The 27881-nt window shown below is 51.4% G+C and overlaps 1 protein-coding gene across 2 annotated transcripts; it reads right to left on the bottom strand.

Moving 5' to 3' along the window:
- Positions 1–659: 659 nt before the first annotated feature.
- Positions 660–27061, bottom strand: ISM2 (isthmin 2). 2 transcript variants are annotated; one of them, XR_008450155.1, is made up of 7 exons: positions 26926–27061; positions 12546–12806; positions 11691–12057; positions 10754–10894; positions 9735–9812; positions 4472–9225; positions 660–4375 (listed from the first exon to the last, which is right to left on the bottom strand). XR_008450155.1 is itself a non-coding variant. In XM_054068629.1 (6 exons), the coding sequence occupies exons 1-6, from the start codon at positions 27058–27060 to the stop codon at positions 8708–8710; spliced, it is 1500 nt and encodes a 499-aa protein (XP_053924604.1). In that variant the 5' UTR covers position 27061; the 3' UTR covers positions 660–8707. The 2 variants fall into 2 exon arrangements, 1 of the variants encoding a protein (XP_053924604.1); XM_054068629.1 differs by having other exon boundaries at positions 660–9225.
- Between the last annotated feature and the right edge of the window lie 820 nt (positions 27062–27881).

Genomic DNA, 27881 nt, shown 5'->3' on the forward strand with positions numbered 1-27881 from the left:
ATGGACAGCAAGAGTGTGGTATGATACTAACTTCTACATTGTGTACTTAGCCTTCTGCTGACTTGTGACTGCAAAGGAAGTTGTATGGAGACCAGGCACCTCTAGATATGGTAGGGCTTCTCTGTGTCCTGCAGGGCTCTCTTAAAGCACCACCCGGCTGGGAAAGGGGCTGCAGGTATTTTGCCAGGATTCTTATGCACAGATGAACTGTATCTGGTAGGCTGCAGGAACGTAGCAGGACATAAGCACATTAATTTCACTGTGCAGTGTGCATGTTTGGTTTTCTTTTTAGGAAATCCTGGACAGAAACCTTAAATAGCCAAGCGTGTTCACAGCCAAGGCAAAAGCTTTGTTACAAGAACAGCGAAACTATTTGAAAACTGAAAAAATGCACTCATTCTAGGTTAACTTGAGAGAAGCTTAACAGCTGAATCACGGTGTCCTAGCTGTGCTTTGGCAGCTGTGCTGGCAGCTGACTACACCATGGCAGCAGCACTAGACTGCCATGGGGCTTGGCTGGCACAGCTGAGCAAGGGCAGCAGAAGGCAGGCCCCGCTAATCACCTGCCACTGGAAGGTTAGGAGGTGGGACAGGAAGGCAGCTGAAGTGGAATTTTAATTGCCTTCCTTTCATCACAAACAGGGTTTACTTTGGGCATCCTGCTGCTACTCTAATAGGACATGTTTTGGCCTCAGCCAGCAACCTGCATTCGTGGGCTCACAGACTCGGGGCTTTGCTTGAGGGGTGTTGGAGGGCTATTCTGCCAGCAAAACTGGCTGCCCTGAGTTACGTTGGTGTTGACCCAACTGGCTTCATGCCCCTTGGGCTGGGAAACGCCATCCCTGCAGCAGCAGAACAGGCTGTCTAGCCATGTAGCCATGCCTTGACTGCTGTTCACAACTCAGTCTATTGGACTAAGCCACCAATGAAGGCCAAGCAGTGAGGTATTACTTAGCCTGAGGTGCAGATCGTGTCAGGATATGCTGATTCTAACAGAGCACAGCGGTGGTAGTGTCTTACACCACTTCAGCCATTTATTTGGGAAAGGTGATCTGAGCCTTAAGTCGCTGCATGCTAGTGGATGTCCGTGCCCTGTATCTTGCCTGCTCTCAGCAAAGAGACCCACTCCTTCAGCAACAGCTGACATCTAGTGCAGCTACGTAGATGCTACTGAGAAACTCCAGACCTTTGCTTTACTTAGGAGTGTCAGTAGAGCTGGACAGTTTGCAGTCCTTCAGCTGTTTGGTGGAAGGTAGGAGGGGCTATATAAGGTGAGGAAGAAAAGTGAAGTCCAGTATACCCCTACTCAAAGGCTCTTCAGGAATCCAAAATGATATAGGATGAGAGGGAAAGTTTTGTGGTTTAAAGAAAACAAGGGTTAAAAACCCCAGAAAACGGACAAAATAAACTGAGTTTTTCAGTGATGAGAGGTCAGAGGTGGATGCTAACTGGCTATGACTTACAAGGCACATGGAGAAGATGAGTAAGGAGCAACCATCAAAAAACAGACTATGGGGTTCCTAAAAAGGGGAGTCTGAACAGATTTAGTGAATTCTGGAATTTCTTGCAGCTGGTGGTATGGTGCCACTAAAAGTTTACATGGATTTAGAACAGGGGTGGAAAAGATTCGTGGAGGAATGAAACAACCAAAGGCTATTAAACAGAATGACCATCATACCTGGCTCAAGAAACCTCTTCACCACCAGCTGCTGGCAACAAGGAAAGTACTTCAGGGAACTAGCGATGTGTGCTTGTCCTTCTTTTTAGTCTATCTTCCTAGTCACCTGCTGTTGACCACTGTCAGAGACTGAATACTGGTTTAGGTGGACCTATGTTACGACCCACTTGGCCCTTTCTCCTGTGTTTTCATCATTTGTGTATGTGAAAATTCTATGGGAAAATCAAGCCACAAATCAAAGAAATTGAAAGCCCCTAGCCTAAGTAACTATTGAAAATGCTTTGGAATGCCATTGCAATCCTGCTTCAGTGGCAAAATAGGAAGAACTTAAATGATTTTTTAATTTTTTTATCTTTTTTTAAGCCAGAATGAAAGTAGTTGGATGTTTCCAGCATGACAGGGCTTGATGCTGTTTATCTTAGAAGACTTGCTTGGGAAAGTGGAGCAATCTTTTAGAATTCAGTGAGGAATGGGGCTGGGGAGAGGGAAGGAGGAAGAGAGAGTGAGTGAGAGATGAGGACAAAGGGAATCAGAGCAGCCTGTAACATCAGTTCATGAAAAAATACTGAAAAATGCAGTCAGTAACCTGTACCCAGTTAATCAGTTAAAAAAATAATGGCTAGCACTCCCGTATCATGGTTATATCAAGCACAACAAATATCGATTCAACCTATGCCTTTCTTTGGCAGAATATCAGTGCTTTATTAAGACTTTAGGCAAAGTTTTATATGATATTTTTGTTTGTAAATAAGGGAAGGCCTTATAAAGCTCTAATGAATCGAGTATGTTTTAGTATAGAAGATGATAAATCAGATGATGATAACTTAAAAGTCCAACATAATTTACATCACCATCAGTGCTGTAAAACCCTTAGAAGACAAGATAAGGATTTAAATGGTCTTGACCAAGTGGAAAAATGATCCACAAGAAAAAAACAAGCACATTTGCCCTCGCTGAATTGTGAAGTTTTACACTGGGGCAGTAATGTGTGAAAAGAGGGGAAGCAATATGCTTGGCAGCACATCTGTAAAAGACATTTAAGCTGGGCAGGTTATGGTGAATTTTCAAATGAACAGAAATTTAAAACATCATGGAAGAGAACAAAAGCTGCCTGAGCAGACTGGTGTTTGTAGGTCTTGTGAAGAAATCTTTCCACATAATATGAAGAAAGCCCTAGATAAGACACTATGGCTTCAGTAAGAGAATCCCTGCAATACAAGACATGCCTCAAGAAAGATGTGAATTACTTGGAGGGAACCCAGTGGTGGGCAAAGAGCTGACTAGAGGTCCGTCGCTTCTAAGGAGAGCCTGAAAGAAGTGCATTTGTTTAGTCTAAGGAAGAGAAGATGGCGGAGAAGGAAGGAAATAGGGAGCACAATGGTAAAATTCTGAAATACTGAAGAGATAAGAGCAAATAAGGCAAAAATATGCTGTCTGTGACCATTATAGATGTGATTCAGGTGGCTTTAAAAAAAGGAGGAAGGATTTAGGTTGTCTGCTAGGAAAATATCTCTCTCTGCCAGAACTGTAAAGCTGAGGGTTACTGTGGCATCTCCATCACTGGAAAGCTTGAAGCCTAGGAGAGAGTAGGACCCTAGGTGAGGTGAGGACTGGTTTGCCCATGTTCCTGTGATGGGGCTATGCAGTTTCTTAAGACATCATCTAAATCCATTTTCTGTGGTACATCCCTATGTGCAAAGGCTGTGGTGCCTGGTGTAGGGAGACTTTCTCACAGCTCTTTAGAAATATCATGGCTACTTTGCCGGCTGCTGCTCAGCTCCTGCAGCACAGACAAACCCAGCCAGGATCGGGGCTGGCATGGTGAGAGATGCTGGCCACCAGATGGACTCTGCTACAGCCCTTGGCCTGTCCATGACGGCTGTGATCCCACCGCTGAGCTCCCATGCAGCGAGAGAAGAATAGCTGACATGCTTGCAAGGACCTGGAACAAAGCAGGGGCCAGGGCCCACCAGCTGGGCTTCTCTCAGGCATTTCTGAGGGGCAGCTGGCCGCTTCATGGCAGGGAAGGAGGGTGTGACATTCCTTTCCCGGCTGCAAATGTGTGGGTCCATCCTCTGTGGAGATGAAGGAAGTAAATCTCATCCCATGGACATGTCAGGCAGGGCTTCCCTGGTGTGATTTCAGCATTGCTCTGCACAGTGTCAGTGAAAGTGAAGCAGAAGATCCTCTCTCTTGGGTGCTGGGGACCTGCCGGGACGATTCTCTGCAGTCAGGGTGAAGGCAAAGCCCAGGTCTCACCACAATCTCCTGTTTGCCCAGTGTTCGCACTGTGGTCAGCACGGCTACTGCTGAAAAACTGCACTAGAGTGGGTTTTTTTCCACCCTTCTGCATGCCATGCTGTGCCCTCAGCACACCTTGCCTGGATGGCTGGTGTGGCCACACAGTGGGATGGGTCCTTCTATGGATCAGGATCTGAAGTGCCTGAAAGGGCTTGGGTTTTTTTTTTTGATTAATCAGATCTTCAGTTCTAACTCTCTCAGGGTCCACAGACCATCACAACCATACTTTGCTCTTTCCTAGGCTAAGGCCAGGCCTTGAGTGTGAGATATGCTTCACAGACTTTGGCCAAACCCTTCTGGCATTATCATCCTCTGTCTTCTTCCAAAGTGGCTCCTTCCAGGCCCAGCTGGGCTTCCTGTGCACTTTCCAAGATGCAGATTCTTGGAGAGGAAGCCCTGAAGAAAAGCAGACAACAAATGGCATCTCTGTTGCTGCAAGAGTGTGCCTATGAAATCTTGCATTCCCCACCCTGAGAGGCGGGCTGTACTCACCCCACTGTCTCCCAGCTGCTAACCACGGACCTGTGCTTTCAAGTCATTCACGGCCAAAAGGTCTTTGCATAAAGTTGCTCCTGACTCACCTGAGGTGGAGAGGGGAGACCAGGAGGGACAAGAACACGCTTACCATCCTGACTAGCAAAACCTGGGCATAGCTCCTTCTGTGTACAAACTAACTCAGCTGCAAGTTGAATGCCAGGAAACTGATACACCTGAGCCACATGGAGCTCCGGTCCAGACTGGCAAACTATGACAACTCACCTGGTCAAATAAGTCTTGTGTTCAAAGCTGAGGGCAAAGGTGCAGCTTCAGATTCCGTCACAGACTCACTCTGTTATCTCAGGTGATACTTTGTCTTGAGCACCTGCAGAATTAAGGCAGCAATTCTTCCTGCTTCCAACCTCTGGCTGCAGGATTTCCATAGCCTCAGAATTTGAGAGTGGGGCTCAGCACCCGGAAGAGCAAGGACCTTGTTGCAGAGGATAAAGGCATGTTAGGCACGTTACATACACAGTAGTAACTGCTGACTGCCCTTCCAGGGAAAAAGTTAATTTACTCTGTGCTGCTTTTCCTGCAGAGCAGAGTTCAGCCTGCTCCCCCTGGCTTGGACTCCACACAACAATGTTTTTGATGTTGCAGAAGAGCAGCGGGAAGCTCAGAGCATCCTTTGCTGAGAGGAGCCGTCTGTTCCCCTCAGGCAGGGGCCAGCGATGGCGCCAGGCAGCTGTGGAGTAGAGCCCCATGCTGGAGTAGCAGATAACCCTTGGCAGATGTGCAGTCAGCACAAAGCAAAAGGAGCAAGAGAGAAGGAGAGAAACCAGCTGGAAATAGCAAGAGTTTGGAAGTGGTCACTATTTACGCAGCAAAATAATGGCAACAAAAAGTTGTGATCCCTGGAAAGCTTTGCAAATCCCTCTGCTGTCATTAGCTGTTGGCTCTGGAGGTGGTTTGCCAAACCAATTCTCCAGCTAGTATGATGCTGGGTTTTGTTCTTCACCCGCTCCCATGCTCAGCAACTGCTTAAAGCAGCATGCTGGTGTATGGTTGGCCAGTACCCAGCTCTGGCCAGGCTAAGCATGGAATAAAACCTGGGGTCACAGCTGAGGCATAGGAAAAGCATTTGCTTCTCAGCGCTGATCCTGATAGTCTTCTCATAGGATGTTTCCTTCACATACACCATGGCTGTGGCGGTGGGCTCTGGATAGTCTCTGTTAGCTAAGATTCTTGCAGCCAGAGACCATCAAATGCAAATGCAAGGGGAAAAAACCAAAGCCACCAGGGTCTCTGCAGAACAGCTGGGGGTGGGGACCCAAAACATGTAGCATTCAATGTAGTGTGACCCCTCTCAACCAAAACAAATAGCAACATAGGCTTCAGTCCCAAGTGAATGACCTCAGCAACACATACATACATAAAGTGCTTTATTGCAGCATCAGAATAAAGAATTATTCTCTATGAAATTTTGTTGAAATAAAAAAGATTTTATATATATTATATGTAAAAACCAATAAACTTTAGGAGTGGAAGCTTAGAGATTCATCACTTAAATAGCAGTGGGCTGGGCAGAATCTTTAATGGTCTATAAATGTTTGCTAAATGTCCACTTTTCTCATGGTGCCCCACAAAGCCTTACAGTGTCTAAAGTGCTGGTGTAAGGAACTTCTTGTTCTGCTTCTTGTTTCTCATGCTCCAGTTCATGCCTATATTGTTCAAACCACAGAGACAGCAAACAGCCACTCGGCTTTCAACCAGCTTTTCTCAGGGGGGAGGCTCGATGCAAGAAATTTTTCTACTTGCCCTTGGATGAGAATTCCATTTAGTATAGAAATTAGTTTCTTTTTTGGGGGTTAGACTGATTGACATACCCAGTATAAAGAGGAGAAGGGTGCAAATCCTGGGTAACAGTCCTTATTACAAGAACACTTCCTCAGAGAGAAGCCAGTTTAAAATTGGCTGAGCTTTTGAAAGTCTCCTTCAAGAAAGGCTGTTTGCAGAGGTCAGGCTCTCACATGTGGGTCCAATGCTGGACACTAGGCACAACAGGAGGTTGTTTTAAAGAAGTCCGTACACTGATGGTAAATAAGTTTCTCTGAGAGTCTGCTGATATTAATGATGACATATGATATGGGGAGAGGAAATACGAAGATGCTCTGCCAAAATGACAGAAGATAAAAAGCTCATCCTTCCATGGCCTTGGCTGCTCAATTTGTCTGCTTCCCATACAAACGCCTCCATGTTTGTTGCCCAGCCTACCCCAGGCTCCAAGAATCAAGCCACCAAATCACTGCTTTACCCTCTCGACCACCTCTTTAAAGAAACTACCTTTTCACCAGAAACCAGTGAGCAAATGACCACTTGGGCTAGGGAACAAGTAATGGTCATGAAATTTTACCAGGGTCTGGGTCTCTATCCATGCTTATTTGTTTGTGTCTTCCTTCTCACCCTTTATGTAACACCGGTCATCTCAGAATGCATGCCTGTTGGGAAATGGACAGTGTCTGCCTATGTTTTCGTAGCACCTGTAACTGGAGTCTGGGGATATGAGTGTGGAATAATATCAGTGATAACTTAAATAATACTTTTTTTTTACCTGCAATGAAGTCTTAGGTACTGATAACCGAGGGTGCAATGTTCTATCGGTAACCAAGGAAGATAGATCAACATATATTCAACGCGTATAAGACAATCCCAGAAAGATTCCCTGAAGAGCTATCAGGCCATGCCTATTCACTGGCCCTGGAGAAAGCTCCTACAAGAAGGACAAGGCCTAGCACAGGATAGTCAATGAAGGACCTCTGCTCCCTGATGTTTTTCATGTCCAACAGTGTCCTGCAGAAAAATACAGAGTAGCCAACAGCCTTAGGTGAAACCTCTACTCTAGAAATGACTCCATTCTTCTTTATGTGTGCTTGACTAACTCTTTTCTTTGATGCATAAAATTTGCTAAATAAAAGCTATGAACAGTTTCTGCCATATTCAGCAAGTGAATGTCAAGGGATAAAGGTGCTCAGTCTAGTTTCTCTGCAGGAAACTTGGGAGATTCCAAAATATGCTGGGAGAAATTGCCATGGATTTGTAAGAAGCTGAATAAAACCCAGGTATGACCAAAGCGCTAACAGAGAGCATCATGATCCATGATGTGCAGACACCAGGTACTGACATTATTAGCACATGTGTGTTTTCCTCCATACATGTTCACCTGGCCAGGCACTGAGCCTAAGGAGCACAGGGTGCACCCATGGCTCGCTTTCTCTGGGCTGCCTCTCGCTGTGGACTTGGACAGACACAGCAGGGCCCGAGGCCAGCAGCAGACCAGAGAGGGACAGCATTGAGTTCTCCCAGTGGTGCCTGGCTTGTTCCCATCCCCATGGAGAACTTGGCTTACCGTTTTTCACTTGTCTCCAGCAACAGCACAAGCACCAGCTGAGCTGCCTCCTGCCCCTGGGAGGGCTGTGGGTGGAAAATGCAGGACTTTCTGCTGGCCATGAGTGTCATGAGTGCTCCCAAGCACCGAAACCCACCAGAGGGCTGCTGGGGACCTGAGGCATAGGGGCTGAAATGCACACAGTACTGACCACCTCTGAGGTCTCCCCATGTCTGGCTTTGGCACCCAGTGTTCCCTTTCACAGCCAAAACCATGGTGACAATCTTGCCAAAGCAGCTCAGGCAGCCAGTCTCCTCCTGCCCCACCCCACCCCCGGACTCATGAAACCCTGCTAAGCCTCTCTCTGCTCCTCCCCAACCATGCATGCGAAAACCCAAGGAGAGAGGAGGTCCCACTATGCACCATGGCTGGGACAGCCCCGTCTCTCCCTAGGAGGACCCACCCCCAGTTTCAGAAGCAGACCAGCATGTGCCAGGGCAGGTGTACAGGCAAGAGCAGCAGCTCTGCCTGCAGCAGGTCAGCTCCGCAGACATGGCATGAAGCCAGCAGGAGCTGAGGCCTTTTCACCCTGCAGATGCTCAGCTTTCAGGTTGCACTGAAAGATTGTAGAAATAAAAGCAGATGGGAGCATCTCCCTGTTCCCTTTATGCCTCTTATCCCCTGCGACTCCCCATGCGCCAGCCCAGGCATCCCAAAGCGCAGACTGCCCTGGCTGGCACGGCAGGGATCGCACCGCGATAACCTCCAGCACCCTTGGAAATTCCCATGAGCAGGGCCAGGGCTTTGGCAGGCTGGGCCAGGGTGGGAGCTGGAGGTGGCCGTGGCTCCTCCGAGTGTGGCTGCGACTAGTACTCCTTGGCCTCCTGCAGCTGGGAGAGGTACTCCTCCTCGGCGGGGTTGTCAGCACACCGTCGCCCGTTGTTTGGGGGCCGGATGGCATGGTAGCGGCTCCAGTCGCCCTTGCAGAGGATCCAGGGCAGCATGTCCACCTTGTAGTGCAGCTCTGGGGAGAACTCAGTGCTGATGAGGTTGGGGACGCCAGCCCCCTTGCCGCGGGTGATGAGGCGGGTGTGCTCGTCATAACAGCAGTGCTGGGCTGCCAGGGTGGTGCTGTCGAGGGAGAGCATGGAGCGCAGGCAGAAACGCGCTGTTGGCTTATAGATGTCCAGGCGCTCCTTGGGGCCACTGGCATCCCGCCATCGGAAGTTCTTGCCCTGCTGCTCATCCCGCAGGTTGACAGCGCTGTAGACAGCCTCCAGTGGGTAGGAGCAGGGGCAGCTGGGCAGGTCTGTCAGCACCTTGCTCAGGTACTTGGTGAGGAAGTCACTTTTGCAGTTCAGCCACTTCTCACAGCTGTCCACCTCTGGGGGAGAGGCACCAAAAGGTGAAGGCACGCTCGCTATACCCAGCTGGCATTTGCCTGTGGCTTTGCTGGCATCACTAGCAGAGCCTGCAACAGCCAGGCAGGAGCAGCCAGGCTCTGGGCATGAGCTGGAGCCAGGCTCCAGCCCTGAGGCAGTGACAGAGGGAAGGGGTTTTGTGCTGCAGCAGAGCTGCCCCTTGCAAGAGTCTGCCTGGGGCACCTATCGCTACAAGGGTCGGGCTGGCAGCTTACCCTCATGGGTGAGGGCTAGTGGCAGGCTGGCTTCAGCCACAGCACCATAAAGCCGGACTGTGTTGTACCAGGGCTGTGGGAGGAAAAGGGTTTCCCAGGATGACTGCCGAAGCCCGCACATGGCAGTGGCTTGGGTGACTTAGGTCTGGACAGTAGAGGTGGGAGCCCTTGGCAGAGCCCTCCCCGTCAACCAGCTACACCCCCCCGGTGGGGCTTGGCACTAAAGCCCCCAGTGCAAGGCAGAGGCAGAGGCTGACCTGAGTTGAACAGCTCTGTAGTGTTGTCACTTTTGAAAGGAGTCTCCTCTGTAGGGAAGACCATTTCCCTCTCTGCTCCTTGAGGGGGGAAAGAGAAAACAAAGAGCCAAGATGAACACCAGGAAGAGTAATGTTTTTTTTACCTCCATAAGGGCACTAGACACACAATCTTCCACCGACAATCCCGACAGTGCTTTGGCAACACAGCCCTTTGCCTGGAAGGAAGGGCTAACAGCAAGACACACAGGACAGACTTGCCCAAGGCTATGGGTTATGCAAACACCAGTGAATGAAGCCAGCTCCCAATATGCCTCAGGAGAGAATTTCAAGGTCCCAGTGTGAGAGAGGTACAAGAGTCACACACAACTGGACACCAGCTCTACCACCCTTTGGCACCACATAACTGCCTGGAGAGCCGTGAAGCCACATCAGAGATTTTTCATGTAAACAAAACCCCCCACGACCATTAGCCCAGATCACATTAAATATATGAGGAATGGTTGAGGGAATTGAGGTTGTTTAGTCTGGAGAAAAGGAGGCTGAGGGGAGACCTTCTCCTCTTTACAACTACCTGAAAGGAGGTTGTAGCAAGGCAGGTGTTGGACTTTTCTTTCAAGTAACAAATGACAGGATGAGGAAATGGCCTCAAGTTGCATCAGGGGAGGTTTTACATTGGACATTAGGAAAAATTTCTTCAACAAAACGGTTATCAAGCACTCGAATGGGCTGCCCAAGGAAGTGATGGAGTCACCATCCCTGGAGCTGTTTGGCAGATGTGTAGATGTGGTGCTTAGGGGCATGATTTAGTGGTAAAATTGGAGTGTTACATTTACATTTGGACTTCATGATCTTAAAGGTCTTTTCTAACCTAAACAGTTTGGTTCGGCTCAGTTCTGTTCTAGTCTAGTCTAGTCTAGTCTATTCCTTGAAGAACGAGCAATGCCTAGCCAGCAGCAATGGGGGATTAGCCCACATCAGGGTCAGACAGTGTCCATGCAGTGGTATGGCTGAGGGCTCACCAGGGCAGTGTGGCAGGTCGCAGGTCCTTGACTCTGTTGCTGTGCAGGCGTAGCCACAGGACCGGGTCCTCTTCTGGTTGCCACTGCCACAGGTGATGCTGCAAGGGGACCAAGGGCTCCACTCTTCCTCATCTTCATAGTCTGCGCGCGACACGGGAGAGGCAGAAAGTGGTGGACCTCAGCAAAGCCTCAGCAAGAGGGGAACCAGCAGCCACCCAGGACCTCTGTCAGCTCTGCCCTGTCCTTTACAGGGATGCAGGGCACACAAAGGTGCCTGGCTGCGTGATGCCAAGGGCCAACCCTGTCCCCACTTGCAACTCCAGGAAGCAGCCCCAAGCAAAAGCTCTCATTCTCACAGCCTTGGGCATGGTCATACCAACCCAGACAGGTATCACTGCCCACCCTCACTGAACCTGCCTGATGCACTGGCCATGATGCTGAAGCATCACATGTTAGCAAAGGTTGACTGGTTTTAGGCTTGTGGCCGTGAAGCTGCAGGAGGGACCTGCTGTGGTGCCCTGGTCTGTCTGCCTACTGGCACCTGCAATCTAGCTCTCTATGCCTCCTCTCCTGGGACGTACCCTGGGCTGTGACAAAGGCTTTTGGCATTGGTGTCACTACAGAGACCTGAGTCAATGGCAGCAGCACTTGGCATTAAACTTTTACATGGTAATTCTTATCTAAGCATGCCTTCACTACAGTCCACGCTGCAGTCTAACAACATGCAGGGGTAATTCCCATGGGGGTGCTGGCGTGCCTGGCTGCTGGCAGCCCCAGCCAGTTGCAGGCCTTGCTCCTTGGCATGCTCCCTTATTTTGAAGTTGCAGCTGAGCACCAGTGCATGCTGTGATTGTTGGTCCAGGGCTGCTCCACAAGCAGAGCTCTGGGTCAGGCAGACCAGTCTGCAGGGCAGCTGCATGCACCAAATAAAACTCACCATAACTATATTTTTCCTTAAAGATCCAGTTCTTCTGCGCTGGCCACTGCTGGTCCCAGTCACCTCCCACTCCACTGAGCATGGACTCCTCCTCCTCATACTCTGCTGTGTAATCTTCCTCCTCCTCTTCCTCTTCCCCATCTCCTACATCCAGGTTGTCATCCTCTTCCTCCTCTTCCTCCTCCTCCTCTTCCTCTTCCTCTTCCTCCTCCTCCTCAGGGGGGTCGGTGTATTCCCAGAAGAGGGGCCAGAAGAGGTCCTTGTGGGACAACCACTCAGAGGACGTCACAGACCAATCATTGCTTGTCTCTTTCAACAAGTCCATCTCCATCTCGGCCTGAGGATCATCCACCACTTCAATAGTCACCTGAAGGCCAGAAATGAGGCAGAACAGTGAGCCGAGGCACAGTGCTGGGACAGACCTACCAACCCCTCACACTGGTTCCCAGCCTGAGAGGTCAGAGATGGTATGGACTACAGAAACAGAAGTGGAAGAGGTCTTGCCTCACAAGGGACTGAGCTAGGGCAGAGCGGGAAACAGGGGGGGACTGTTTGTCACCTACAGAGACCAACACCATGCTCAGAAGTTTAGAGGTCACCTCTGTAGGAGCATTTGCTCCTGCTCTATGTTGAGAGGCTGGAAGAAGGTCTGTGAGGAAAAGGCCATGAGGAAATACCTCTTGCAAGAAACTTGTCTGTGCCAGGTATTTGCATCAGGTAGTTACTAAGAAGACAGCAGGGGCCACACAGACCCCGCTCATGAGCTCTTTCCTCTTAGGGAACCAAATAAGGTTGGGGAGGATATGCGGCGCTCACTGGCATCCCCTCCACTGCCCGCCCAGACCTGCTTCCCACCTGGATGTTGGGGTTTTGGGCGCTCAGGTCCACGTTGGCCAGCCCCGGCAAGCTCTGCAGGTCCAGCATGAAGGGCAGGCTCTCCTCACGGCCAGTGCTGCTGGGGTGGGGCACCACTGGGCTCCTGGCAGCCTGCTGAGCCACCCCACGGCGCCTGTGCCGCCGCGGGCCAGCCTGTCCAGTTCGCCTCAGCCCCCGTGCCTTGCCCGACGGTGACAGCTCTTCGTTCCCTGCAGAATGGGGGTTGGATGAGGCAGAGACCTGGAGAGGGAAGAGGCAGTGAAGACATATCCCAGGGGTGGTTGTGCAGGGAACAAACCGTTGCCCAGCAAAGAGGACTCTGGCCTCCTGCACCTAATAGCTCCTCCATCTCATTTTATTGCAGCGTCAAGGGAGCAATTAACATGTTAATTAATCAAGTTAATAGCCAGTGGACTGAGCTGTGCCAGGACGCGGCCCCACTGCACCTGAACAACCTACAGGTCTACTCAAGCTTGTGCTTCCCATCCCCACGACCATCCTCTCTGCACCCTGCGGCTGTTCCTCTGCTCATCTTGCCTGGCTTTCTTCTTCTCACTCACCCTCTTTGGTTGTCACTTGGTCCTTGGAGTTGGGTAACGGCAAGGACTGCTTCTGGTCACAGAGTCACCAGAGCTCACATTTAACAATTTTATAGCTTATTATATAAAAGTTTATAACGTGGCCTTCATGACAAGAGAGAAAACCTCATCTAAATAAATTATTCTGTGGTGTCAGCATTGAGGAGATGACTTCAAGCAACACAGGTTTAATTGAGATTTCAGATGCTGCCCAAAGGCTACCACAAGGAGTGAAAGAAACTGCTGGTAGATATAACCCAGCTACCTTTACCTCCCTGGGAAAGGGAAGATGCCCAGCTGAGCAGGACAACAAAATTTACTTGCCAGTGCTGCAGTGGCTCTAACTGCTGCTGCAGTGGCATGTGGTGCTCGGCCAGGCCTGCCCAGGCGGCGCAGGGAGCAGGCAGGGAGCCTCGCCGGGGCGGCAGTGCCAGCTGGCTGAGGGCACGAGGAAGCGGCCAACAAACCCTGCCAAACTGCCGGGCTCGCGCTGTTCCCACGTTCCTCATCCCAGCACTTGGTGCACGCTGGCATGAAAGAGCACAAGTCAAAGGGCCAGCAGGCTCCAGTGCGCCCAAGAAACCGGAGATGGGAACAACTGGCAGCCACCCTGCAGCACGGGCTGTCCTTAGGAAGGTCTGTGGGGCCCCGCAGCTCGAGCGGAGGTGCCCGAACCCCCAGCATCTCCGCCAGTGGCTGCCTATTCCTGGCTGCCCAGCTGAAACCCGCTTTTGTTCCCATGCTTTTGCCCTTCACGCCAGCCCAGCCGAGAGCCGCAGGATTAACGAAGAGAGCGGCATGCCCCCTCCCCACGGGGGAGCCGGGGAGGGGGATGCAGAGAGGCATTTCTACCTGCAATTAGAGCCAGATGGTTTGGGGAAGGACTCCCCTCCCTTTCATCCTGATCACTGGAGCACTTCAAAGGCAGCTGAAGGCTGGCCAGGCTCTCATGAGCGCACACAGCCTGTCCCCAGCCCTGTGCCCGCACATCAAAGCCCGCGCCCCCCTCCCGGTCCCCGGGGGAGGGAAAAGAGCAGCAGGGACGCTGCTGGTCCCTTGGCTGCTGCCCAGAGCAGGCTGGACACAGGGAATAGCTGGTGACAGACTCCACCAGATGGGCCCAGGGAAAAGAGGGCTGCGGGAATGAGGGAGCCTGTGCTGCCCAGCGAGAACATTGGGGGCTCACTCCTCTCCCTGGCTGGGAGGACTCTGATGAGAGCAAACATGGGCACAGACAGACTGACCCCTCTTGCCTGCACCTTCCCCTTCCAGCTCCCTCTGCCCCCTTGAAAAACCACAACGGCTCTGGGAAGGATACCGGGCTCTGCCCCAAGCTGTCTCCCAGACCTTCACCAGGTCTCCTCTTGTGCCCAGGGTCTCCATGGCAGGAAGCAAGGAGGAGCCCAGGGAGAGTAGCAACAGGGAGGGGGATCACACAGGCAAACCTGGCTGTATCCCGGTGCTGGCTACACAACACTGCCCACTGGTACTTGGTTTGCTGCCAGCTGCGCGTGCCCAACGCAAGCCCTGCACAAGGGGCTGCCAACAGCCCTGCAAGGCTGGTGCTCCTGAATAATTTGTAATGAACTTATTGGGGCTGTGTAAGCTTGTTTCATAGACAATCCAAATTTAATACACATGGAAAGCGAGGTCTCCTCTAGCAAAAAGATCTGAGCTCACCCAAGGACATCAGAGCAAGCAAGCCAGGGACAGACTCCAAGTCTCCAAACTTACACTCAGTGCCTAATTCAGATTTTACGCCCAAACAAGTTTAAGAAATTCAGAATACTGTTCCCACAGGGAAAATGTAAAACCGCCCCCGGGAAGCTGGCTGCAAGAGTGTCACAGGGCAGACAGAGCTCCTTCAGCTCCCAAATCTTCAAGAAGCACAAAGACCCCAGGGGTGTCCACCCTGGATGGCCCAGAGTCCTTCAGTGACAAGTCACAGCACTGTACCACCCAATCCTTCCCTCCTACTAACATCTGCATTGCTTCAAGGCTTTGCTGGTTAAAATTTGTCCCTGCATCTGAAGATGTCCCTCCTGAGCAAGGTCCTGCTCAGTGCCCTGCCTCAGCTGATCCAGCCATGGATTTTAGCAAGGTCCTATGAGGCCCAGTGCTCCCTTTGGGTCAGAGCATCCATGGCACCACGATCCTGATGGGCAGTTGTGTCTTCTCCATGTCACCAAGGGGCTCCTGCCAGCCTCACAGGCAACTGCCCTAGAGGGTTGCACTCCTGCTACGTGACACCCACCCTCTCTTCTGCCCTGCCTAGCAAACAGCTGGATAAAGCCATCAAGCCTGGAGCTAAGCCACTGCACTGCATCAGTGAAGGGAAGAGAAGAGCTGGCCTATCTAGAGCGAAAATTCTACTCCCCTACTTTCCATGGAATGCTGCAAACCGTCACAGAGCTGGTCATCAGCAGCTCCCTTCTGTTTCTGCTGCCTAGGAAGGACACTTGCGACCATGCCACAGAAGCAGAGAGCGCAGTGCTGCAAAGCCATCAATATCTTGCAGCTGAGCTCTAGCCTTCTCCTGCACCACCCAGCACCAGGCAATGGAAAAAGCCGAAGGGGGAATTGCTACATCTCTTCCTGCATACACTTGGGATATCCTGCCTGGCTAGGAATAAGGGTTTCCAGGGCAGGAACACAAGAGAAATTCTGGGGCAGCACTCTGGAATGAGCATGTACTTTTCATTGTCAAGACCATGCTTAGACTGAAGGCCACAAACAGGGTCATGGCCCATCTCCCTGCCAGCCCAGGAGCCCTTCCTACATAGTCCATGCTCTCCCACATGTAGGACTAACCACCTAAACACCTTGGGGCACAAACTCAGCAAACATGTCAAGAAGAGGAAGGAACTCATCATCGATTCACCCCAGTGTTGTGCCTACTCTGTAAATAAAACAGGTGACAGGGTGCATAGAAAAGGTGTGGGGAAAGGCCACACATCATTTCTTTAGAGTCTAAAGGCTGATATTTTCCCATTTCTAGCCCAAACACCTCTATTAAAATTGCTCAGAAATCTGAAGAGAGTGGAGAGAGCAGCTGCAAAACCATTTCAAGGGATGGAAAAACTTTTCTAGTGAAAGACTTGTACAATTCAATTAATGTGTCATGTTAAAAAGTGAAAGAAATGACTTGATTTCCCAGTTCTTTAAGGCAATAATCAGGCACCACAGACTCTAATCCAGAACATAAATACATAGTAGGAACCAAAGTATGCCAGTCAAAGCCAGACAAATTCAACTGAGGAATAAGGATCATGCTTTTAACACTGTAGGTAATTAACCACGTGCTGCAGCTCTGACATAGAAAGTACAGAGATGTGACATGTCAGATTCTACAGCAGTTTAAAACCTAAGAACATCAACAGACTAGTCCACGCACAGTACTGCCCTTTGGCAACGAGGGACACCGCTTTGCTGCCACCACAACCACCCGTATTTGTCCCTCCAAAGTATTCCTCAGCATCTCCGTAGTCACTGCAAGTTACAAAGTGCTCTTTGTAACTACACACATTGCTGAGCAGAGCTGCTTCTCACAGGGTCAAACCCAAGCCAAGTATGTTTGAGGTAACTCCCCAGGGAGCGAAGTACTGCTGCAGCCTATGCATCAGTCTGTGCCTCAGTGTCGTGGAGCAAGCGAGTCTCTGGCATAGGACAAATTCAGAGGATGCAGCTTCCATCCATGACTATCCTGAGCCAATTAATGAGCACATAAACCTGTTCAGCCTGAACCAAAGAAACCTGTGCATACAGGAGTCAGATCAGAGGCAACGTTCAGACTGTGCTTTGGCCTTGTTAACACTGCAGTGAAGAAAATGAGACATTTGGTAAAGGCAGGCATCACACTGGGTTCTAATTATAAGGAATGGGACAGTTTTGTTACTTAAGCATTACTGCTTGTGTTAGGTTTCCTTTGAAAGTTTTACCATGCCGTACTGAAACAAGAACTCATCAAAACAACTGATCTGTTCCTGAATAGAGCTGCCTATGAAGCACCTTCCTTTTTTTTTCTCCCAAGCTCTTGCTAACATTATTTTAAAATCTGTCCTGCCATTCATCACAAACTTGCCCAATTACAAATTAGCCAAGTACAAAAGAAAAATCAGAACACTTTTTTCTCTTTTACCATATAACTTTTTATTCCGTATTCACCTAAATGAGCTCCAAAGACCTGAAGAAATCTTTCAGAAAAAAATTATCTTTGTACTTAAACCAGGTAGAACAACTCAAGAGCAAGGTTTTATTAGAAAGCTATGGAAGCAGAGGGACACTGGTTGGTTGCTCCAGGAGGGAGGCCAGCCTGTCTGGGGGCAGCCTTGGGGCTGTAGTTTGCAGAAGGGCTAAGGACAGTTTTCGTTGGTGGGACTAGAAGAAAGTGGAGGTTTCCCCAGTGCTACCAAGCAACAGTCTTAACACTCTTTAAAATAAAGGAAGGTTGAACAGGAGGATAATCAACAGGAACAAATCTCACATCTGAGGGAGCATCTCACCGCTGCCTCCCTCTGATAGTGCTGAGCATGCTCTCTCATTGATGACCCCACCACAGACACTGCTCAAATAGGTGGCTTTCTTTGCCCAGCTGGCTTAGCCTCCTGAGGGCTGTATTTTGATCCTCCTGACTCATAACCCACTCAGCGGCAGTCTTTCAGATAGAAAATCCACTGGATACGCATCAGGCACATCAGACTTCTGCTACCCATCAGAAGCAGAAGCTCATCACCTGCTTAACAGATTTCCCAGGACTGTGCCAAAGCACAGTGTCCTTCTAAAGGTGTCAAGAGCTGTGTGGGTACCTACAAGAAAATGCGGAAGGCAAAAATGCCATCCAGTCCCTGTTACTGTCTGTAACGTCTCCCAAGCCACAGCCTCAATGATCAGCTACAACACCTTTAGATATATAGGCAGGTGGTTTAGCAGAAGCCATCATGCACGGTTTTTACAGGTGAGCTCTGGAAGATCTGCCAGTGGACACCTCCAGCTGCCTCTCTCTTCTTCTACTGTGGGTTACACTCTGGCCTGCAAAAGCACAAGTAACAAGCAGGACCACAGCCTCGCAGGACCACGGCCTCCCACCGGCTCTACTCACTGGTCCACCTTTGGGTAAACTAGCACTCGAGTGCTCGTTTTGTTGTATTTGGTTTTGTTTTGTTTTTTAAATAAAGATACAAGACTCTCCCACTACGTTTTGGGAGAGCTCTGCAAGTGCCCATGAAACAGAGAAGGCACTCGGTCATCATGCGTGTGGGCAGATCTTGTTTATGACAGACCAGCAGGAGCCAGCAGCAAACTGTGGGCTGTGTAGATAATTATTATGCCCTCATGATTATAATTTCCATGCAGCTACTAAAATACTTCAGATTATATGAAATCACTCTCTTTTCTAACTAGCTTCATCCCAACTCTCTTGAGTAAGGAACTGCAGGAGGCAGCATCAAAGGCTTCCTCATTTATTTTCATGTCTCACATTTATTTACACATCCCACAATTGCGACAACTAATCTCAAAACTCTTTCCAAGGTTGATGACTCAGTTGCCTTCGAGGCAGAGCCAGCACTGGAGCAGAAGACACTGCAGCATGGAAAAGCAGCACCGTGCAGAACCGCAAGGAGCAAAGACATGGCACAGCTGACTTTTTGCAAGACCATAAACAGGGTGGTTGGCCAGGCTGTTGTCAGTGCTCCTCACGTCGCATCCCCGTCAGCACAGCACAGCCCCTCTCACTCTCTTGTAGGTATACCGAAGAGTAACTTGCCCATGGCATCCTCAGCCAACTGCTCAGGTTACTTGTGACACAAGGAGCACAAGTAGGAGCTCGGTGGCTTCACCTCTCACGGTGCCTTGCTGTTGCTCTCCTCAGCGTTACATACAGGTGCTTATCTACCATAAATATGTTCTCCCTCTTTAACACTGAGATAAAGGATGTAACCTGCCCATCTTGCAGACAATTACTTGCCCCAGGTCTCTCAGGTAGCCTGCAGCATGGTGGGGAATAATGCAGGTCTCCCATGCTGTACTTGAAGAAGGCTCTCAGGAGGGTCCCCCACTGCTCAATTTTTCCTCCCCACCTGCCTCCCACACAGATGAAACACACAGGCCTTGCAATGGAGAAGCTGCTCGTTAGCACCACTGACAAATTCCAGCGCAGCAGCTGGGGCTGTCCTAGCACTGGAGACTCTGCCCAAGCACACAGATCCAAGGGCTGACTCTCGACAGGTGATGCCTGCTACAAGGAGCACAGCCAGCGGCACAGCAGCTTCACCTCAGGAGGAAGGTACCCTGACACCTCTGCTGCAGCGAGGCCAGCTGGGAGCTGCTCAGAGCACACCAGTGGGTACGGGAGCAAAGCCCCCACAGGGACTGCACAGAGGGGTCTCCCAGAGAAGTGAACAGACACAGTTCCATATCCTTTGGTGCTCTCTGGCAAATGCTCCTGCTAGGGCATATGTTTTCTGTTAACATAGTTGAGTTGTAATGCGCATAAGCTCTTAATGCATCAGACTGAGTTGCTGTTAACTTGTTCCAGCTCTAAACCCCATGTGCTTCAGTAACCATTAACTCGTTCCAGCTAATGATCCACATTTGTTAGCCTGCACACCGTAACCCTCTGACTGCTCCAGCTGCTGCTTCCTTCCCTGCCACAGCCCAGGCAAAACTGCAAAAGGAAAAATATAACTATAGCAAAGCAAGTGCAGGAATCTGGGGAACCAGAGCAATGGGAGCCTCCCCCTGCCCTCCCAGACTGCTAGAAGAGGTTGCAGTGCGGGGGGACAGGACAGGCAGGAGCACAGGGGCACCTGTCCCCGTGTCCCATGCAACCCCCTGTGCAGGTAGTGGGGCAGGGAAAGTAGACAACCAAACAGATGCACATCCATTAGGGATCCTGCAGAGTAAGCTAGACTCAAAGCATCTCTACGCTCTGCATGGGAAGGGATCTGCATCTCAGTTTCCCAAAGGGGCACAACTCACAGCCAGCAGCCCCTGCTCCAGGTGTTTGGCTGCAGCTCCCCAGCCTGAAGGCGGGCTTGTGTCCCGTCCCTAGCCCAGTGGCAGGATTTAATGACTCTTGCACCTCAGCGTGGGGTGGAGAAAGAGTCTGAGGGTAGGAAAATCTTCCTCTCTGGCTCCAGTCTGTGTTGTTCATAAGCTTTTCCAAGAGAGTCCCTGCCACTTCTAAGTGCCTTACCAAAAAATAATTACTTTTCTCCCCCCACCAGATGGGAGCCTGAGGCCTGCAGGGCTGCAGAGGCAAGTCCAGAGTCAGAGGAAGGCTAGGGCACATCCAAACAGTGAGCCCCACTTCCCCAGCATCTTATCTCCTAGATGACCCTTCCTCTTCCTTCTGGCCAGTCACTTCCCAGCAGGACCTCAGCTGTCACTGAAGGACCAGCCCTGAGGGTGGGCTCAGAGGCGCAATAGCCCAGCTGCAATCCTGAATCTGGGCGAAGACAAGTTGACTCCCAGATGTCCACAGCACCTCCGGACAGTCCCACATCTCCTCCACTGGAGGCATGAGGGGCCCACCCTGCAGATGCTCTCCAGGAGAGAAGAACTAGATACTCCTCTAAGTGGGATTTTTGATTTTTAAGGAACATGCAGCTTGACCATATTATACCACTGCAGCGTTCCCTGAGGGGAAAGGCCAGGAGAGAAGAGCGTATTTGAAGCCATTTGTACAACACTTTGTCTTGCTGGAGGTGCTGCACAGCACAGTACAGCTGGCCTCCCCTGGGATTCTGGCTGCTGTGGGAGCAGCTACAGGTGAAGGGAGAGCAGAAAGGGCAGCAAGAGGGAGCGCCAAAGTGGTGGGGATGACAGGACCTCACAGGGACATAAAGACATGCCAATTCTGTGTTGGTGGGGCACCTCCTGCAACCACAAATACTATCTGCTTGCCTGTCAAACACCCTGGGGCTCTGCTGCCAGGGAAGAACCAGGGCTGAGCCTTCAGGCTCAGGCTGCCAGAGTTGGGATGGAGGATGAGCTCAGCTGAAGGGCACTGCTCCCAGGCCATATGCCAGCCTCCTGCTATGCCTGATGTGATGGAGGCTTCCTTGGCTGGGGACACGTTCCCAGCCCTGCCTCATAAGGTCCTGGCGGACTGAATCAATCAACAGCTCCTAATCCACAGAAATGCACGCCTCACCATCTCTTCCCAGCACACGGGTCATTCCTGGCTGTCTGCAGCTGGGTCACCACCTTGCAACCACCCAGCAGTGCCAGACCAAAGTAAGGCAGCAATTTACTGTGTTTTGTTCCTTTTGAAGCAGTATACTCCCTCTGCGTCCCTCCCCCCCGCCCCTTGCCAGAGACTAAACCAACCTGCAGCCCAGGAGTAGTTGGTGCCCTTCAGGCCAAGAGCCACTTGGGACTAACAGGCAAGCAGGTCACCATTTTTTTGGTGTCTTCATCATGAGATGAAATAATCTCATGACAGCTTCTCATATAAGCCCTAGGTGCTCCCTCCCCCCCGGGAATGTGCAGTAACTGAAAGGCTTGGAAGCAGTAGCATGTGGCCTGACTTCTGCAGCTGGGCATGTAAAAAACCATCTGACAGCCCACTGAAAGTTTCCTGCAAAAATGTTCTACTAAGAAAAAAACAAAAAACCCCGAAGTCCTTGCACTTTTGCAAGCTTCTGTCTTAAATGGAAACATTTTCACACTGAAACATGGCGGCAATCTCTCATCTGCTTCTTGGCTACAGGCTCTGGTGTTTTACACAAACCCCAAGCCTCTGACTGACAGCACCGGCTTCTGAGGAGCTGGACAGCACAGCCCACCTTGCTGTCATGACAGTAGCTCAGGTGGTCCTCAGGCTTCCCTGTGCGAAGCGTCCTGACATCTTGTTTCAGGAGTTATTTTGAGCGGAAGGATATTTATTGATACAATGGAAGATTGAAGGTCCCTGGTTCGCATTCCCTACCTCTAAGACACTGACAAGAGGAAAGCACGCTGCCTCCATCAACTCACTGGGCTTGGAGGGACCACAGTAGGAGGCAGGATGAGTCCCCAGCCTGCCCGCCTTTAAGAGCAAGATCTGTAAACGTTGCCGGACACTTTTGGAAACCTAGAGAGAGGGTTGGGCAAAGCCCTGTGGAGCGAATTATGCCTAATCTTTTCCCCTCACATGTGCCTTTTACAGGAATCCCTTTGATTGTGACAATGGGAACGCAGCAGACCTATTTGTGCAGTGAAAAGGGAAGAAGCCCCCTTGTCGGGCAGCTTCCCTACACCCGGCTCCCCTTTGTTTCTGTTCCTGCCTCAGCCCCAGGGCGGGAGGGTTTTCAACTGTGTTGACTAAGATAATTTGGCACTTCTCAAAAGGAAATTTGCTACAAAGGGCGAAGTCCCTCCCTGCGCACAAAGAGCCCCTTTCAGAGCGGAAGGATGCTTCAGTGCACGTTTTGTAGCCACAAATCCGACCTCAGCCAAGGACAAAGCCAGGGACAAGAACGCTTAATTGCTGAAGAAATGAAAAGGTAAAAAGCACATCCGCAAGCAAAATGACTCTGCTACTGACACAGCCCGCAGTGGGGGATCTGTCTGTGCAGGCAGCCAGCACCGAGCCGGCCGCTCCCTCGCAGCAGCGGCCGTGTCCCACGCAGGGCGGACAGGGCGGACAGCACAAGCGGGAGATCCGCAGCACGGTGAGAGAGCTCTGGGGACAACGAGATCCTCTTCTTAGCCACAAAGCCCCGGGGGAGCCGAGAGGGACCAAGGGCTGGTGGGAGGCACACGGGCGGCTCCCGCAGACCTCCATCTCCCCAGGCAGCGTGTCTGCTCCCAAACGATAGGACTAGCCCGACTTACAGTCTCCTGACAAACTCCGCTCAAGCCCTGCTGATATTTCCTTTATATTTTCTTTTCACGCTTTTTATTCAGCATAGCCATGCCACATTGCCTTGGAGCTCCTTTACTCTGCCTGCTGGTGTCTCCAGGAGGCATCACACCACTGCTATGCATTTAATTGTTAAGCACCTCTCTGCACCCGCACTCCCCACGCACAGGGCAGGTCGATGTAAATCAAGACTGCTACCAATAATTAGTAAATTAATCGGCAAGTAAAACATCTTGATGTAGACCACGCTTAAATGTAGTTTGCCACTTCTACTCTTGCTGCCTGATGTAACTAGTAAATGATAAATACCGTTGTTCTTAATTTCCTTAATCCTCAGGGTCTTGGAGCCAGTCATACCAGGTGTCGTGAAAGGCACTGATTTGCAGCAACCTACAGCCCTTACGCTACAGTCCTCCGTTATCTCTTATCACAGATGCCAGATTTGCTTTGCTCGCAGACTCAGACCAGGGAAACTCCAACTGCAAGCTCCAGCCTGGATCCTCACACCCTGTCCCTATCCCACAGGAACACCCCCGGGTGCCTCAGGGAGCTCTTGGTCCCCTCTCACTAAGCGGTTCCCTCCTCCAAAGAAGCACCTGCCGAGCACCCACCAAGACCACTGGAGCTGGGCTGGGCAGTTTGGACCCTCCATAAAACGCTGCTGCCTGCTCTGTCGTAGCTGTTGATGCTCACTACCAACACCCCCATCACCGTTACTGCTGTACTACTACTTCTATATGCAGTTATTGCAGTGGTTGTGTCAGTTCACACAGATCTAATAACTTCTAACATTTACATTTCTACCATGTTAGAACATTATCTATTTTCTATTTACTAGAAGAGCACTGGAACCCACTGGTATAGGACAGAAAAAATCCAAACATTTATTAAAAATGCACCAAGTATTTTGAAATCTATTGAGTTTATCAAAACATATTTTGCATTTAACCCCCCTGACTTCATAAATAAACAAAGCATTAAGCAATGTGATGAGCCGTCCCTTGTCTCCACAAGGGACACAAGCTTTTCCAAGTATTCGGTTACCCAAACCTGAAGATCCCCTGGCACTGGTCAGTGCTTGGACCTGCCAAATTCATGCCCATGTCAGACTGTGATGCATCTAATCTGCAAGACAGTTTTGAAAACCCTGCTGTACACCTGCCTGCTGCTTTGGAGCCTGCCTGCCTTCCCAAACATACCCCAGAAGCCTCACAACTATCAGATACTGTCTCTTGGTAGTATTTTGGCCACAGTTTGTATAGAAAACATTCTGCCTTTTCAACTTACAGTCAAACAGACTGAAGAAATATAAAACATTCTCACTACATCTGTTGCTTATGTTGGGCTCACAGTAACTCAGGCAAAACTTTTCTGCACAGTATCACAGCTGAAAATATGTACACTCAAGTGCTTGTTCCTTTAGTTAACATCGGGAAGTAACGGATCCTAACTGAACTGTAGGGGTTTGGGACATATCAGTAGGCTATTGCCCAAATAGTCCGTTCCCTTCATCCTTTTTTGCAATTAAAAGGCCTTCTAACTAAAAAAATTACTGAAAATCTTAAAGTTTTTCATTTTTCTAAATTATTCATTACAGAAGTGCAACTCTGAGGCTCAGCATGGACTCTCATTCAATTCTAAACCAAGGAAAAAAGTTTGCTTTAAATAAAGATGTTGAATTAAAATAAGTCAAAGTTATGCAATTGCTTAATGGTTTTGATCGTCCATCTGTTATGCTCCATCATTTCCATTTTTCTCCTCCTGGCCCCCTTCATTCTACCCACATCTGTAGGGCATTACCCATACTGTAACCAATACTCCAGCTGTGGCTGCCCCGCTGCCATAGAGACAGGACCTATCAGCGCAGCAACAGGAACCATCTGTGCGTATGACCCAAAATCACTGCTGGTTGTTTTTTTTTTTCCTTAACCACCATACTGCTACGCTTGTGCCGTCTCTCTGCTTTAGTTCAAACAGCCAGGCATGACTACTCCAAATTCTCCCCCCCACACACCAGAAACAGAGGATTTCCTCCCAAAACGCAGCTAGAAGACATGTGCCAACACCTACTGCTCTCTCCCTGCCACACGCGCTGTGCAGCCAGTGCCCCGAGGGATGCAGGGTGTGCACAGGAGCACAAACAGACCCCCAGAGGAATCCATTCTCTGTCTTCTGCTGAGATCCTAACCTCCACCCTTGAATCTTTGCTTACAGACTTCTTGTATGTTTGCATTTCTGTGAGAAGCAAAGGTCCCGGGGACAGAGGCTGTGCTGTCTAAGTGCCGTATGTGATCCTTGGCCGGCTACACAACGCTCCCCATTCACAACCCTTCACAACCTGGGACTGACGGCAGCTTGCCCCACTTCCCAGCTTCCCGATGCATCTTAGAAGTCAGATAAAAAGGAGCCTGAGATTGCGTCGCAGGGTCCTGTGGTGGGGACCTGCATAGCATCCCAACATACAGTTGGTCCCTATCCTATGCTCCCTGCCACAGGGCTGCAACTTTCTTGGATTTCAAGCATAAATTCCTACTCCCTCTGCAGCCGGAGCCCGAGCATGTTCTGCTTGGCATTTGACTGGTGAGCAAACCGGCATCTATGTCTATGTCTTGAAGTTTCACAAGCAAAGTACAGCACCAACACGGTATGACCAGTGCTAGAGCATGTAACAACCTCAGCAGTCCGGTTTGCATCTGCCTATTCCACGTCCCAGTCAAAACCATTACCAGGCTCCAGTGGTGGTACCCGTCCGGATGCAGCCTGTGCCCTCTCTTGGCCATTGCCCAGGATTTCTGTGCAGCAGATTGCTTCTTCACACTTGTTCCCTGGATTTCATGCTGGAATGGAGTTTAGCGCATCCGACAGGAGCTGCGAGTATGAGTTCTCCACAGACAGCACCATGTTTCGGCAATAACTAGCAGTACAGCATATTCCCACCACTCGTCATTCCCACCGATCTGACTGACCCTGCAGACCAAACCTGCAGCTTCCCACACCGCAGTGCATCACCGCCAAGGGCTGAGCTGCTCTTGCCCTGTCCTGCTCAACCTCCTCCCGTTGCTGCTTTTTCCACTTATTCCTTTCACCCACTTTCAGCAGCAAAACTCTTCGCAAGGGTATTTTTTTTTAAACACAGGTCTGCTGCCTGAAACACCTCTTCTCCAGAGAACAGTTTCAAGATGGAAACAGCTCGTTTTATAAGTTCAGCTGCCTCTCTTATTCAAACCCTTCTTCGTGCCCTCCTTGTAGTTTGTTTTTCCCCTGTTCCCTTCCTGTCATCCCCATCAGGTCCCAGTCCCTCCCTGCCCGCTGCGGTTTTCCCTTCGGGGCTCCAGGGCCGGCCAGGCTCGGGCTCTGCTCCCGAGGGCACCTGCCCTGCCGGCAGCGATGGACGGAGAGCGGGACCCCTCGGGAATCTGCCCCGGGCTCGTCCCAGCGGGAAGGAGAGATGCTGGCTGAAATCCGTCGCGTTTTCTGTTTGTAGTAGTGGAGTTTCGGAGTTCCTGGCAAGCCACCAGCGCCGCTAACCTCGCTGCAGGTCGGGTGGTGCCCGGGCTTCTCCCTGCCCCGCGGGATGTTGCCCCCTGGAGGCAGCGGATCCTCCGGGCGCTGGGATCCTCCCGCAGCCCCCGTGGAATGCAAAGACCCGGGGCCACCCGAAAACCCCGGAGGCCGGGAAGGGCTCTGCCGCTCAGCGAGCGAGGGAACGGCCCGGAGGAGGCAGGGAGCGCCGCTTCTCCCGCGTCCGCCTTCCCACCGCGGGCGGGCGGGCGGGATGCGCCCACTCGGGGATGCGCAGTCGCTTCCCAGCGAGCCCCGACGGCCGCCCGGTGCCCGCCTCAGCCTTCCCGGGCTCGGGACGGGGAGCAGAGGCCGAGGGGGGCTCGCCCCACCGCTCCCCGGGCTCTCCATCCTCCCCCCAAGCCTGCCTCACCTCCGCCAGCTTGGAGCTCCTCTCCTTGGGGCCGCCGCGCCGCGTCCTCACGGGCAGTCCCCTCACCGCAGCCAGGAAGGTGGTCAGGAAGACGAAGCCGAGGAGAAGCACGACTTTTCCTCTCATCAGAGGCATCTCTCTCTCCCCCTCCCTCCCTCCCGCCCCACCTCGGGCAGGCAGCCCGGCAGCGCCCGCCCGCCGCGCTACGAGAGCCGCCCTTCCCCGGGAAACCCAGAGGAGCGGGGCGAAATAATTAAAACAAGAATAAGATGGAAAATCTCGGGTCGGGGTGCGGGCGGGCTCCGCCGGTGCGGCGGCTCCCGGTGCCACTGATGCTGCAGGATAACTCCGAACAGCTTCCCAGCGTGTGCGGGGAGGATGGGGGGGGAGAGGGCTTCGTCTCCCCACCCCCCTCCCTAATCCTCTCGGCACTCTGATTTCTCGCCCTCCTCTCCTCCTCCCCCCGCCGAGCCGCCCCCGGGGCACCGCGGGGCTGCGGGCGCCGCCGCATCGCCCGGCCCGGGGCTCTTTGTTCGCCGCCGGGGGCGCCTCGCCTCGCCTCGGCGGCGCCGGCCCCGCACCGGCCCCGGGAGGAGGCGGCCGAGGGGGCTCAGAGCCGCCCGCCTCGCCCCTTGCGGAGAAACGCTTCCCTGCTCCGTGCGCCCGGCGAGAGCTCCGGCTGCTCCCGAGCGGCGGGAGGAAGTTTCCATCGCTCAAAATAAGCCTTTACTCTTCGATCTGCTCTCTCCTTCCCAGCAGCATCTTTTCCGGTCCCCAAAGACCGCTGGAGATACGGTGTGGCTGTTTACTGGGGTTCTAGAGAGCATCTTTTCCAGGATCTCCAAGGGCATCCATCAGCCCGTGAAGCACCAGGGAAATGACGACGAAGGAACTATGAGGGAAAGACACTGAGCGCAGGTTTTGCGGTCCGCTCGGGAAATGTGCCAGCGCGGGCA

This window comes from Cuculus canorus, chromosome 5, assembly GCF_017976375.1.
Source record: "Cuculus canorus isolate bCucCan1 chromosome 5, bCucCan1.pri, whole genome shotgun sequence".
NCBI lineage: Eukaryota > Metazoa > Chordata > Aves > Cuculiformes > Cuculidae > Cuculus > Cuculus canorus.